This window comes from Accipiter gentilis, chromosome 2 (genome assembly GCF_929443795.1).
Source record: "Accipiter gentilis chromosome 2, bAccGen1.1, whole genome shotgun sequence".
Lineage (NCBI taxonomy): Eukaryota > Metazoa > Chordata > Aves > Accipitriformes > Accipitridae > Astur > Astur gentilis.
The window spans coordinates 8,760,991-8,776,241 of record NC_064881.1 but is presented as its reverse complement, the minus strand read 5'-3'; the positions used below and the strand labels follow the sequence as shown (position 1 = coordinate 8,776,241).

The 15,251-nt window shown below is 40.0% G+C and overlaps 1 protein-coding gene across 2 annotated transcripts in view; it reads right to left on the bottom strand.

Annotated features, from left to right (window-relative positions):
• Positions 1-15,251, bottom strand: part of SPIDR (scaffold protein involved in DNA repair) — a 209,157-nt gene that overhangs the window by 69,865 nt on the left and 124,041 nt on the right. For both annotated transcript variants that reach the window (XM_049827826.1, XM_049827836.1), the window contains exons 9-10: positions 2,699-2,909; positions 231-481 (exon numbers count right to left, since the gene is read on the bottom strand). In XM_049827826.1, coding sequence (XP_049683783.1) covers positions 231-481; positions 2,699-2,909 — 462 coding nt within the window. The remainder of the gene's footprint in view (positions 1-230; positions 482-2,698; positions 2,910-15,251) is intronic.

Genomic DNA, 15,251 nt, shown 5'->3' with positions numbered 1-15,251 from the left:
GATGACATAAACTATAGCCAGATAATTCCCTCCTCTAGGCAGGACTACTTGTGTGTCATGCTATACCTATTAAAAAACTACACCACTTCCAGCAAGAGCCCAGCGCCTTGCTGAGTGTGCTTATTCCCTGCGAGCTGACAACTAAGAACAACATTTCCAAACTCCCTCCTCTTCGGTTTCTCGTATATCACAACCTCAACAGGAAAATTCCCATGCAACTTATTACTCACCTAACATTTGGTGGATCTGAATTTATGATGGGTATTGCAGAAAGAGGCTTGTTTCCTTGAACATGGCTTGTGTAACCTTCTCTTGCAGGCAAACAGTACACCCTTTGGATAACGACTCGTACTTGTGCTTCTCTCCATCCCACGGCTCCCTGGCTTTCCACCATTTCAAGCAGAGAATCATTAACAGCACTCCGTGCTAAGGGATGCTGTTTTGAATCACAGTTGTTATGGATTTGCGGAGCACAAGCAACCTGGTGAAGGAAAACCCATTAACAGAAACATTTCAGGGGACCTGGAAACTATATAGTGCTAGAGAGTAAAACTTCAGCAGGAAAAATCACTGCAAAAAAGTGCAAAATCCATTTCAAAATACTTACTGCACCTAAACTAACTTATTGTGGATTTTTAACGAACACTCAAGAGAACTAAGCACACAGTGCTCTCTTGTATTTAACTGGTGCTCTGGATTGAGCTAAATCCATGAGAGATGAGGGTGACACCAGCAGGAAAACAGAACTGATACTAGTATTTATGATTCTCCCCCTTGAACTGAGTTTCATTTTTAGTTCTTTGAAGTTCTGTTCCTTTCTCTTCTAAAAAAGGGGTAAAATCCATCTTGAATGCTTCTGGACTTTCAGACTAAGTTGAAAATAACAGGTGTCTAGTTTTATAGAACAGTAAGTTAGTCCTCAGACTTACACATTTCAATGTAAAATGTTTCAGTGTAAAAGAATTAGATGATTAATGAAAAGTATAAAACATTAGAAGTACCAACCTTAATTTATTCTTTTGCTACTTCCAAAACATATTTTGTGAATAAAATCTTCCAAACTTTTGAAATAAATTTTATGAATAAAATTATGCTACATTTTGCCTTAATCTAAATGAGTAATTTCATAGAATCATAGAACGGTTTGGGTTGGAAGGGACATTAAAGATAATTTCGTTCCACCCCCCCCTGCCATGGGCAGGGACACCTTCCACTAGACGAGGTTGCTCAAAGCCCCATCCAACCTGGCCTTGAACACTTCCAGGGATGGGGCATCCACAGCCTCTCTGGGCAACCTGTTCCAGTGCCTCACCACCCTCACAGTAAAGAACTTCTTCCTTATGTCTAATCTAAATCTGCCCTCTTTCAGTTTAAAGCCATTACCCCTTGTCCTATCACTACACACCCTTGTAAAAAGTCCATCTCCAGCTTTCTTGTAGGCCCCTTTAGATACTAGAAGGCTGCTATAAGGTCTCCCTGGAGCCTCCTCCAGAAGTAAATTAATGTCATTAATTTTGATTTTAAAATAAAACTCTCTTAGTAAAACTTGTATGCAAGTATAGACTAACATAGTCTATATATATAGGCTCCTTCCCAGCACGAGCCAAATTTCTATTTTCACAATGAAACCTGTTTTTATAGAAAGCTGGGTGCGCCAAGAAAGGTTTTCAGAGTATTACAGACTGTGCCATAAGCATTATCCACCAGTAGAAAGTGAGCATTTGCATTATTTAAAAGAAAATTGTGGTATGACACTACCCTTTGTCTACAAAGCGGTTGCAATAAAACTTGTCTACTGAGATCTAAATGAAGTGGTTTTGTTGTTAGGAACCATGAGGGGAACAAGTAAATTGTTCTGGTTTTTTAATACCACAGTAGAAGCATTTTACAAGGTAGAATTGAAGCAAGAAAGGAGATTAGGATTTGATTTATGTAACTTTTTCATTCCCAGACCTATAATGGGACTTATTTATAAGACAAATACAAATGTTGACACTCAGTGTTGTTCATCAGACTTGTAGGGTCAAGCTTCTCAAATATTAAGAATGATTTTGGGTGGCTAATATAGAGCCTTTACAAGAGCCTTACTTTCAGAAAGTGCTGGCACAGACTGTCAGAAAACCAGATCCCTTAAAATACCTCAGCTTGTACAACAGCAGCTAGAGAGATGCACAGTCAGTTGTCATTTTAATATAAACAAAGTCAAAATAGGAAAGAAAACAAATTGAAGGGGCGGGAAAGGGGGGTGGTGTTACCAATTGATGCTTTAAAGAAAGCATAGGATCGATTAGGAAATGAGTTAAGAAATAGGAGTGGGAAAAGGGAATATTTCTCTGAAATAATAAGTTGAGTGAGTTAGCAGAAAACAGATTTTCTTTCAAATACAGCTTAGCTATTCAGCTATAAAGAATAAGAGAAAAATCAATGAAAAAACAAGCTACAATTACTATTTAGCACAGTAGTGAGACTTCAGCAAAATAACCTCACAGCAGTTCAGCATTTGGATGGGCCAAAAGCCTCCACTAAGAAAATATTATTAAAATAAACACTGCATATAATTCAGCCTTGGTTAAATGAAAGTGGAAACTGAACAGGTCAGTAATTCAGAATTTTGTTGTTGTTGTTGTTGTTATGATTCCCGAACATCTGCTCACCAACTTCTTACCAAGTGCTAAACTGTGAACCAAACGGACCTTACCTGATTATCTGAAGATTCCTGGCGTAACTCATCATCAGGGTCATCTAGACTGAATGTCTGTGCCAAAGATGGAATATTCTTCCTAATAAGCATCTTTGTAAGACCGTATGTCTTCTCTCTTGTTTCTGAATGCTCACTGAGTATCACCTTCTGACTAAAATATGTATGCATGATAACAGGAACATCTGCATTTCTGAGAAGCAGTTTTTGCCTGGAAAAAAATAATTTAAGTGGCATCAGATCCATTACAAGTTAAACTACTGATAAGCACTATTTTAAAACGTGTGTTGTATTTCTTTCCCCTTTTTTCTATAGTTATCACTAAAACACTCAAAAGGTGTATTATCCAAATTGCAAATAACCCACCCCATAGATATATTCAGCTTGGATCAGCCCTGTTAGCTCAGGCATAGCCCTGGGTGAGCAGAGCTCCACTGCATCCAGGGACAAATTACACCTGGAAGCCGGCTGAGCTGATGAGCCCCATGAACCCCATCTGGTTTCACACAAATGCTACTTGGTGTCTCTGCGTTGTCAGCGCAGAACCAAGAGCACCAGGAACCCCTGAATACAGTTACTGAAGTAAAAGCCATGAAAGAAAGATTATTAACCCTGCTCTGTGTTAATTCAGAGCGATGGCTCTGCTAGACCCAACCTGGCCCTTGCAGACTGGGACAGCCCTCTGGTGAGTGCTTCCCACCAACCCGAATTCATCCTCACTGCAGCCAGCAGCAAGTAGTATTCTTCCACTTTCTCCTTTCTTTTTCTAAAAGCAAAGTCTTATGCTTTTTCCTATGATATGCTGTATATTATTCTGCCTGTGTGTTTGCTGCTGTCATAAATGTGCTCTCCAAGACCCAGTTTTGGTTTCTAGTGCCAATGTAAATTCCCAAACAGCTTCACATGCAGCAATTTTTCACCTAGCAGGTTAAGGTAACAACTGCAGAATCTCTAAACACATGATAATTTAATGCCAAAGCATGTCTTGATGTTGGGATTTTTTCATACGCTAGTATCATGATCGTACATTTAGAAATACGCTTTTTATGCTCACAGGATACAAATCTAATGAAGTCAGCTAACAAAAACAACAAGTAATCTCATTTTCTAGAGACCATCAAAACAGAAACAAAATTCACTTAGTGACTTTATTGCAGGCTGGTTTTTTTCTACTATTAGATTTTTATCGCTTGGGAGTAAAACAAGGCCTCCTGCCTTGGCAACAAAGCTGAGTTGACCTGAGTTCAGAAGTAACCTCAGGACTTCAGTCTCTAGACTGCTCAACAGTCGTATTACAGAGATGAAGCAAGTTTTCAAATCTATGACACTGTTTGCCAAAATGCAACCATACAAAGTTAAAAAGCAAAACAAACGAAAACAAACCACACAAAAATACTTATTTCTGATATCAGTCCATACAAGATCTTGACCATGGTCTGTTTTATAATAGACTCCTTCATTCTCTAGGGAATGGATAGCTAAACGGAAATGAGTGCATTCATGTTTTCAAAAGCATAGGAAGAGTTGCAGCAAGTTACTAAATATAATCCCTGTTTTTTATAATTAGGAAAATAATGCAACGGGAAGATGATCTCTGCCATTTAGAAAAAAATATACATCTAAAACCAAGCTTGCAACTTAAAACTATGAATCATACACTAAATTATAAAAAAGATCTATTACTTCTATCTGTGAACAATCATGAAGTTATGATTTGAAATAGAAAATTCATGAAAAGTTACAGCATAAAACTGAGCACTGAACTTCACTACAATGCCTTACTGCCATCGGTGAGCTCTTCAGATCTAAGCGAGCAGTAGTCATCCCCAAGGTACACCGAGTCCCCTGAATGCAGGTGAATTTGCTAACAAAGGTCCCAGTTAAGAAGAGCATGACAGTAGCTCACAAGGCTGCCAAATGGACATTGCCTGATAATTTTCTGCATTACAGGATTAAAACTGAGGAATTAACTTCATGAGCAAACCAAGACATCTCTGTTCTTATGAGATTTTTAAACTGTCACTACCCCCTTTTTTCTAAAGAACAAAAATTTATATAAAGTTTGCTGCAGATCTCAGAACAGTTCGGGCTGTCTTTATATGCAGATGTGGAATGAAAATTTTAGCACCTACTTTCTTGAGACGTCTATGTTCAGACCCAAAGTAAACAGGAAATCTCTCTGAACACGAGACTGTTACGTCACTAATGTCAGAAGAATGTTTGCTTGATCTAAATCATCTCATTCTCTAAAAAAATACTGACGTTAGTAGCAAATCATTCGCAGGAACTCTGAGGTTTATGGTTTTATTTTTATTTTCCTGTGCAGATATGTGATCAGCTTTTTTTTTTTTTAAAGGCAGGTAGGCTTTATTGATACCCAAATTACGTGTTCCATGGTTTTGCTATGCCCATGCATTCCACATGCCTCGAGTACTTTTCTAACCACCAAGAGCTTTCTTGGCTCATGCATAAATTAATGTCTACTTGGCATTTCCACAAAGCAAAAAAAGGGACATTTATACACTTTGAGGAGAAGCCCTCCATTTCTTACCTGCAATGAGTTCACTAAAAACACTCTCCTTAAGGAATCATTTGTTCTAGACCTGCATAAGTATCCACAGACTTAGCATTACTCTTCAGCTAGGTCAGAAGAATAATCACAGCAGTCTACTTAAATCGCCCCTATTTCTCAATGGATGGATTCCTCCCAATAGGAAATGAAAAGGACCAGCAATCAATGGAAACAATAACCAATTGAAATGAAAGAAGTAGCAAAACCATTTGTAATAAGCTCACTATTTTTGTACAGGTGGGTGGCTAAACGTAAGTATTTTATATTTATGTATACATATAAATATATAATATATAAAATAATGTATATTATTGATATATAATACGTAATAAAGATAATATGATATATATTATTCAAAAGTTTTATATATATATTCTTCAATACAAATAATATAATTATTAATATAATATGAATTAATTGAATGAAAACTCTACCCTTTTCCAGAAATTCTTTCTAGTATTGCTTAGCTCAAACAAGCTCTGCAGGATGGGAACTTTGATCATGACCATGGCAGAAAACTCTGCATTGCCACTGTATATTGCTCATACCATTCTCTTTGCAACAAAGGCAACCATGTTAGCAACACACGCACACATGCCTTAATTCTTTTTGTCTGCTTGAAAGATACAGACTAGGGCAAAGAAAGCCAATCAAGCTGGAACAGTTTGGGAAAAAAAAATCATTTCCCCAAGCAATCCCTATGGTCCTGAACTGCATGTGTTGCCCCTGTGCCTGAGACACCATAACTGACCACCTCAACCTCCTGTATCTGTACCAGCTGCAGATTCTCTACAGCCAGAAGTAGCCCTACTTCTTCCGTACAACACAGAGTACACTCTGTAGCATCCTGTTAACAGAGAAAGCGTTAAATGGGCATTTCAAGTCTTCTGTGACCTCTCTTAAATTTCTTCTTTCCTATCTGCTTCATTATATTTAAAAGCTTATTTTCAAAGAATGAGAAACATCACCTCATTCAGCAAAGCACACAGAGACAATGGAAATAAAATGAAGTTCACTACAGACTTAAAAAAAAAAAGAACCTCTCGTGTACTCTCTGATTTTCTTCTTGGTCAGCAAAGTACATTTAAATGTTGGATTAGTAGTTGACTTCCTTAATAACTGCCTTTAGAGGAAAGGTCATTTGTAATGACCTGAAGTAGAGACTGTGAACATTTTATACTACAGGGCATTTTTTTTCCTGGTATGTAGACAATCAGCAATTGCTGTAACTGGTCACATGCTGCAGGAACATGAGGCAATAATGTTCTTTTTTTTTTTCTTTTCTAGCAGCAGCTTGCTTCTCTCTCCAAGGACGTGGCTTGCTTTTTCTCTTCCTCCCTCCTGTGATGAAATGGCTATCTGGCAGAGGAGAAGCAGGAGATGTCCTTGCCTACTTCTCTGCTAATCGTGGTCTATCACACCATTCGCAATACAAAACACTGCAGAAACCTACAGCACGGCACGGTGTCAAGTAGCTGAAGTTTCAACTTGAGGCAGGGTCCTAATCCTGCTGCCGAATAGTCGGCAGGCTTGCACTGCGGTTTGCCCCGCACAGCCTATCCACAGGCTCCGCCAGCGAGAAGTTGTGACTCTATGGCAGCAGCTAGCTCACAAACCACACGCTTCCGCTCAGTTCTGCTGACATCAGACAGCGGTGCTGGTTCATGAACTTGAGATGACTCTGGATCACTTTAAATTAGAGAATGCATTTTTTTTGTTTGCTCTCCCTGGGTATTTTATTGGACTTTTTTTCTTTTCTTTTACAAAGTGTAAAATGCCTAGAGCATCTTTTTGAAGAGTACATTGCATTAACTGAACACTCTTAGCATTTCAACGACCTACAACATGCACTGTAGTTATGAAACAGGCTAATTTCAAGTCTCAGAACAATGATCTCTGCGTAAAGAAGATTTAACACCCACCAAGTAGAACAGTAGTAGTACATGCAGGATAAGAGCGTGCCAGAGCCTTACACTGCTGCCCAGAAGCATAACGAATCCTCCCCATAGGGACACCATACAGGGCCCATCCCTAACTTCCTAGGAATTGCTTATTTTGTCCAATACGGAGGAAGTTGCTCATGCTGCCTCTTGCTTGGGGTTGAGTCCCATATGCAATGTTTTACCTGTGAAAAATTGTAACATGTCCAAGAAATGCCTGAGCACCTAATAATGACAGTAATTAAAAAAACCCAACAAATTTCCCAGGTCCAGACAGATCTCTGCCCACCTACCACCCAAGGATAATAACGATCTCCCCAATATGTAGTGCAAATCAAAAAGCCATTTGGAACAGATCTACCTTCTGCCATGCCTAGAGATTGCCCAAACACAGAATTTTCATCCATGAGTGAGTAATCTCACCGCTCATATGTGAGACTCCATCAGCGTCATTTACCATCACTTGAACGATCTGTATGAATACTGTGTTTGCGAGCTCACACTTTCATAACGCAAAACTTCTTCCACTGCCCCAACCTCGAAGATAGAAACCAAAAATCAGCTGGTTATCTCTTTCTTTGAAATTATCTTATTCAAAGCAACAGCTTATTGTGGGACAAGTTCTCAAGGCTGATTGTACTCTTTTCTCCATGAAGAAATAATATTAACCATCGAGACCAATGTCCAGAGTCATATATGTCAAATACACAATTCTAAACTGTGTCAGGTTTCCAAAGAAATGTAGCTTCAGCACCTCAGAATAGCAGGTCTGCAGAAGATGTAACAATAAAAATCTACTCAAACTGTGTCTAAAATGTCTACTTTTAGAATATGATGCATTTTATTTGTGAATAGCTAGATATTTGTTTTGTTACCCTGATGGAAAAATATTTTGTCTGAGGACTTATTCCATGAACACAAGACACAAAGAAAAGAATACACACCTATTAAATGTACATATTGTTATAACCCAATCTGTTACCATTTGTCACTCAACCATAAGTAAAAAGCAGACACTAAGGGAATTAGTAAAACAACACAAGTAATGAAAAAAAAATCTTCTCTATTGCAGCACAACTTCTTTCTGCAAAATAATATTGTATTTTGCAACAACATTACTTGTAAACCTAAGAAATCACTCCAGCAAGAAATTATGGTACAGAAAGCCAACACTTTTATCACTGTATCATTTTACTAATTTCGAAGTAATCATATGAACTAACCACTGGCTTGCCATAGTACTGCCTTTTGAAATGTGACACCCTGTAGCATGAAAAAAAGTTGTATGGAAATTTTCACATTTAAGAAGAGCTCTGCTATAAAAAGCTTGTGGTTAACATTATGCACTATTATATCACACACCCAGTGCTCTCACCTCCGCAGGGAGGTGCACCGTGTGTTAACTGAAGAGGATGTACAGGTCTTCTGATGTAGGAAAGCACCGATGGATATCAAAGCAGATCTCATCCACCTCCAGGAAATTACTGTAATACCAGGCTTTACCAAGACTGGAAAGTAGGGAAGTTTCTCGGAGCTCTCCAGCCACATGCTTCAGCTACGAAGAAAGCACCTGAAATTTCTAGCATTCTGGACCACAATTTATCATGACAAAGCTTGACCTTTGGCACCACCAAACATAAAATTCCACTCACAGGCTGCGCTTACATACAAACTGACATGAAAACAATCTCTTGAGCTTGTTTGGGGAATCTCTACTTTTGAGAGAATCTCCTAAAAATCTACTCCAACTGTGATGCTGAGATATTTTTAATACCTAACACGTCAGGCACAAAAAAAAATTTTAAAAGATGTAAAGTTCTATTATTAAAAAACCTGCACACAATAAAGCATTAAATGAGAAAGTTGCTTTAAAAACAAAACAAAACAAAACAAAACACCACCACCCCCACCCCCCCCAGTATGAGGGTGTTACAAGTAACTAGGGAGATATAAATATCATGGTTATCTTTTCATAATCAAGATGTTATGAAAGAATTCCAATCTGTGTGTTTACCCCATATATCAACTTGTGTCTGACTAGCCACGAGCTCATTAGTCACACGACTTTTTCTCTCTGCTCACAGTGCTAAACTGCACGTAGGGTTTGAGGTGGCTGAGGGAGGATGGCTGGAGCCACCAGAAAGTCCAAGGATATGTCAGAGGGATTCTGAAAGGAGAGAAAAAAGGGAAGCAAGCAACCTGTAAAGTGACATCATAGTAAAACTTGTGGTGAATGTCAGAGATAACAAAAATGGCCATACTGGTGTGAAATCAGAGGCCCATCTGCCCCATACTCTAGCTTGCAGCAGCAACCAGCAGATGTTTGATGAAGACTATGAAAATAAAAGCAAGCATGTAGTGAAAGTTCTCCAGAACACTCTCTAATAACTTCTAAGAACTTTCAGCTTAGGGACTTTCTAAGGCAGAAGTATTATCTTTGTAGTTAACAGTCCTTGGCAGACTTTTTTTCCAGGAACTTATGTGCCTGCTTTTTGACCATTTGTACGTTTACAGCATCCACAACATCCTGCAGCATCCACAGTGCTCTACAGTCTAATTACATGCATGTGAGAAACCACTTCCTTTTATTTGTTTTGATCTGTCACCTAGTGGTTACATTGCTGCCCCCTCACTTCTTGCTTTTAAGAAGCAGCGAACAATTATCCTTCTCAATGCACTTCCTCATACAGACCTTTATAACATCTTCCCCCAGCCACTGCTTTTTCAAGGTGAAGAGCCCTAGTCATCTTAGTCATTTCTCACAGGGAAGCTGCTCCATACCTCTCGTTGTCACTCTTCTCTGATATTTTTCCACTTCTGGTACATATTTTTGATTCAGGAGACTGAAATTCCAACCTAAAAATGCACCATTAATTTCTACAGTGACATCATGATGTTTCTGACTCCATTTCTAGTAAGTCCTACCGTTCTATAGATTTTTTCTGATCACTAGATGAAAACTAAGCTGACAAATTAATGAAGCTATCAGAACACTAAAAACACAGTCGTATATACTAACAATCCCAAGTCCATCATTTTATATGTGCACTTTGCATTTACCTCCAATTTCCTAGTAAGAGAGGTCAAATCCTTCCTCCAGCCCTAGTTCTACAGCACTTTATGGGAGGATGAACATACTCCCGGGTCCACAGGATTGTGAGGACCACAGTGTGCCGTTGAAGAGGAAGGAAACACGCATATTATTCTGTTGTACAGAACGTGTCCAATTCTTTATTTCCTTCGTAGGCACCATGATGCAATGGAGATTTGAAGCAACAGGTTATACCAACAACTCCTCTGCCTGCGGTGGAAAGGTAAGGAGTGTGGCCAGTCTGCCACCGTTACACAGCATCACCACTCCTGAGGTATCAGGAGAAGCTGCTTCTCAGGCCAGAAGAGCTCTGCAATATCCACCCAAGCAGCTGAGGGCCATGTGTTAGAGTGAAGAACTTGAGCTCAGAATTTCTGACCGAGGTATAGAGAGTCAGGGTACTTGGTTGGTTGGTTCAAGTCTGGAGGATTATCAGAGAAACTTTAACAAATAAATTCCATTTTAGAACACATTGTTCAATGTTTTTTAGAGATTAATAATTAAGAACAGTAGCCCTGTCTCCCATAGAGGTTTGGCATTTGCTATTGGCAAAGACTTTTTACAAGTCCATGCTTGCATACATGCTCACAAGTGTCTTCACATGCACAATAGCAAGAACAAATACCTATCCCTGAGCAAACTCCAGTATTCAGAAAGACAGCTCAATATATGCATATGCTTGATTTTATTTAAGTATTTTATTACTAAACCTAATACTAAAAAAAACCCCAGCAAAACAAATGACAGCACAACAACAAAGCAACCAAAACTCCCATCAGACTTGTTTCTTGTACTCTTCTCTTGCTCTTGTACTCACCTCTGGGCATTACCTATTGTTTCTTGGCCAGGACATGGAGCAAGACCAAATTCTGGTCTGGCCAGGTGAGGTCACTTCTTATACAGACAAGTCCAGTGCTATCAGCACATTAGTACAGGGAGAGTAGCTGAAAGTAGCAGTAGTTGTGGGTTCTCTGGTAACACAAAGGGGATCACAAAAGGTAGCAAGAGCTTGCTCAGTGCCAGAGAGTGCAAGAGCAAAGCAGAAGACTCTCTCTGAGCTGGTCAAACTCTGCTTCAGCCAGAAGGTGGGCAGCAGCCTGGAGGTCTCAGTGAACAGCACCACGCAAAGGGAAATGGCTGGACCCCTGGCATAGAGAGCTACCATGCAGAGCTCCAGAGGTCCTTAGGCAGGTTGTAGACCAAGTTTACCTGCCCTGTGGTCTGCTTCAGCTTTACTGAGCTGAGAAAAATAAATTTTTTCACCGTATTTGCTGCTTTGTGTGACAAAGGTAAAGGTGGTGTGGATAAGCCAGGTACCACAGAAATCTGTTTTAGGCAAAGTCCTGCCTGCAGTAACCCACCCACCACAGTCATCAGTGACAAGACAGCAACACCAGTGGCCAGAGTGGGAGCTTTTTTACTGAAACATCCTGGTGTAGATATAGCCCAAGTGAAACTTCCTGAGCAAGGGAAGCCCAGCGGCTCATCCTGCCATGGAAACACTGCTCTTCAGTGATAAACAGAATACCTTTCTTCTTTTCAGGGTGCAAAACAGCTGTCAATAGTGTATGTACTTCAAAGTTTCACTCACAAGAATTACTTCCAGAGCTGCATTTTGCTTCTATGTAACAGTACATGTCTTCTCCATTAAATCGCAATAGATGGATTCCATGGCATTGCTCTCTCACAGTTGGAACAAGGGAAAATCCTCTGAGAAATAACATTTAAATTCAACATTCTCCTTAACGTTGTCTTTTTTTTCTTTTTTGAATCAAGAGCAATCTTAATATTCCTGCATTACTTTAAAGACATAACTCTACAGAACAAGTAAAACCTTCTAATTCTAATATTGAAATCTTATGCTGCCGGTCTCCAGATCACTGCTTGATTTTTGGTTTGGTTTATTTCATTGAACAGTTGCAATGACAATTAGTCACCAGATCATGTCTGGGAGAATTTTCGTACTGTATCACACTATTCTTATGTGCCTGAATTTCTTTTGGGGATTTGTGTAAGAGGGCTGGTGACTTGGCAGAGCAGACTCAATAATGCAATGAGATGGATGAACGCCTGGATTGCTTTTTTGTGATCCCATTAGCCTTCAGAGGCTACACAGCTTCTGCATGTTCTAGGTTTACTTTTCCGTCTCAAAGAATATTTATTTCTAGAAGAAAACAGTCTTTTCTGCTTCAGATAGAAGAAAATTACAGAGGTATAGTGGAAAGATGAAAGCCCTTACTATTTAAAAAAAAAAAAAAAAAAAGTACACACAGCTCTACTTCTATGTTTCTTTAAAATACTTCAACATCTACCAGCCCAATAAGCCAAGTTTACCTACCACAGGTCTGTGTGTTGCACAGTCATATGAATACAGCTCCTTGAAACTAATTATAAACCAAGTTGAAAGAAGGGGAAAATACCAGACAAATCATTACAGAAATAAAACCTAAGAAGAACTTTTTCAGAACAAGAATGAGATCTGTATTTTCCTAGAAGACCTACGAAAACAGAATTGCAACCTGAGTCATTGCTTGAAGCAGTATCATAAACATTGTAAAACTTCTACAACCGCGATACAAACACACCCACCAAAACAAGGGGCCATCAATAATCTTTAAAAACTGGGAAGAGTCCTGGCAGCAATGAGGTTGTGACACACAGTCACACATGAAGGGCTGGTTCTTGGAAAACCCACTTCAGCTAAAGAGCTCTGCAGAAGCAACACACTTCCAAGGGAAAGGAGCATTTTGGAGCATGGGTATCTCTCACTACTGCACCCAGCCGTCCCCTCCTGAAAAGAGCAGAAACAAAGCCTTTGAAGTTGTGGGAAAACACCTGTGAAAACATACAGATTTTGGAGAAAACCTGTGAGAGAGACAGAAGGGAGAAGGTGTGGCATCGTGGAAATCTTGGCCCTGGCAAAGCAAAAAACCCTGAAGTTTAAAGTGAGAATGACGTTCCAAGAACAATAGCAAAATTAGCCAGTACAGAGAAATGTTTATACAATAAAGGGTGAGCCAACTCCCCTACACACATATTTCCCAAGCAAACAACTGTAATCTAATCAGGGGCTTAAATATATCCCATATTGTTTAACAAAGGATGGCATCCCTATTCTCAGGCCTAGAAACTGCATACCAAATTTCAGAAGCAGGGATTTTTCAGCCAAATTTGAAAACCTGAGAAATATGAACCTAAAGAAGGACTGCTGACTGACTTCTTATAAAGGAATCATCATGCATTTTGGTTTTCTTTTCTATAATTTTCACTCTACATGTAGCTTCACTAAAATAACAGCAAACACAATATCACTGTACAATATGCCGGGCTTTGTGCTATGTACACAGGATCAAACCAGCCCCTGTTTTTGAGTTGAGTCACATGCTATCACAGGTAAAACCAGGAGAAAAAAAATCTTCGACAAAACGATCAGGCTCCAGCAAAACTACCTGCCTTTCCTCCTGTCTGTTCTGACTACAACTGAAGTACTGTTGGTAAGAAACCATCTTCTAACTCCACAGAAACATGTTTGTGCCAGCTCTTACTCATCCCTACATACGCTGAAATTCTTCATTTTTTCCCACTTTGGTGGCAAGACCCTCCCTGCTTGCTTATTTATTTAATTTATTTTTTATTTAAAAGAGTGTCCTCTTCTTGTTCAGCCAGGTCAAGGGCCAGCTTCTCTTAGCCTCCTTTCCCAAGGAGCACGCCCTGGTCTGCAGCCACCATGCCAGGCCCTTCCTGCACTGCTCCTCCTGGTGCTGGCACTCTGCAAGGGAGGAGAGAGCTTCACGCTCATATTCATGTGCAATTCAAGATGGCCCTAAATAAAAATGATTCTCTTGCTCAACCGCATCACTAAACAGGACATGTAAAAAACATACATAAATGCAATAATACTAGCGCACTCTTGCTTTAAGTTGTGCAAGTAAATATATTTAGGATGTTGTATTTTAACACCTATTTACACACCTGTTTTTAAAGCAAAGTTACCTGTGTTCTGGATTTTCCCCTTTATCAGTCGCTTAAAAAAAAAAAAAAAGTACACCTGAAACCAGCGCAAAACTGCCTAGTACAAATACTGTTTGGAGCCTTTGGGCTGATTTCCTGTATGTAAATGTGCTCAGCTGAAAAAACGTCCAGGGCACAATTCCCGGACTACGATACAGGAAAAAAGAGGAGTTCCCTGGCTTAGTTACCATCAGAGGGAAGACACAAGGGACTCATCAAGGGAAAAGAGGCCGTTCCGTGACTCTAGTATGTGCGTGCACACACACGCACACACACGCACACAAAAGTGCACCCACATGCGTGTGCGCTCCCTTCCCCACCCTGCCTTGCCTTGCCCCTCCGCGGCGGGGCGGGTGGGTGAGCTGGCGCAACATCCCCTCAAGGGAACAGCTCGTGAAAGATCTGACACGGCGTTTTTACATTCAACTGACTGCGTGCAACATTCCTTTCAAAAAAAAATATTATCTGTTTGCTTGCTTGAAGCGTCACAAAGATAATATTCACGTCTATGACCCTGACCGTCTCTGGTCAAGAGGCAGAGAGATTGTGCAGACCGCATTGCTTTCCAGCACCCCTGGGACGCCGGCCAGAGAACAGAGCTGCCGTCTCGGAGGAGAGGCTCAGATCCCTCGGCCTTTGGCTAATGCTGTCGGCAGTCCCACCGGCTAACTGCTGAGAAGGTGAATGGCACGCGCGGGAGACTCGCCTTCCACAGCCTTACACCTGTGATACTGAACGTACACAGCAAAACCGTCGGTGTCCTAAATCTGGGGGGAGAATATTGTTTTTTTTCTTCAGAGAATCTTACCCCTCGATCACTTGTCTTTCCGTTTCTTCTTTATCATTGTTGTCCTCCAAATTCCTACACCACCACCCTCTTTATGTATCTGCCAAAACATTCATATCTGTTTTCTACATTGTGGTTACACGTACATGTGG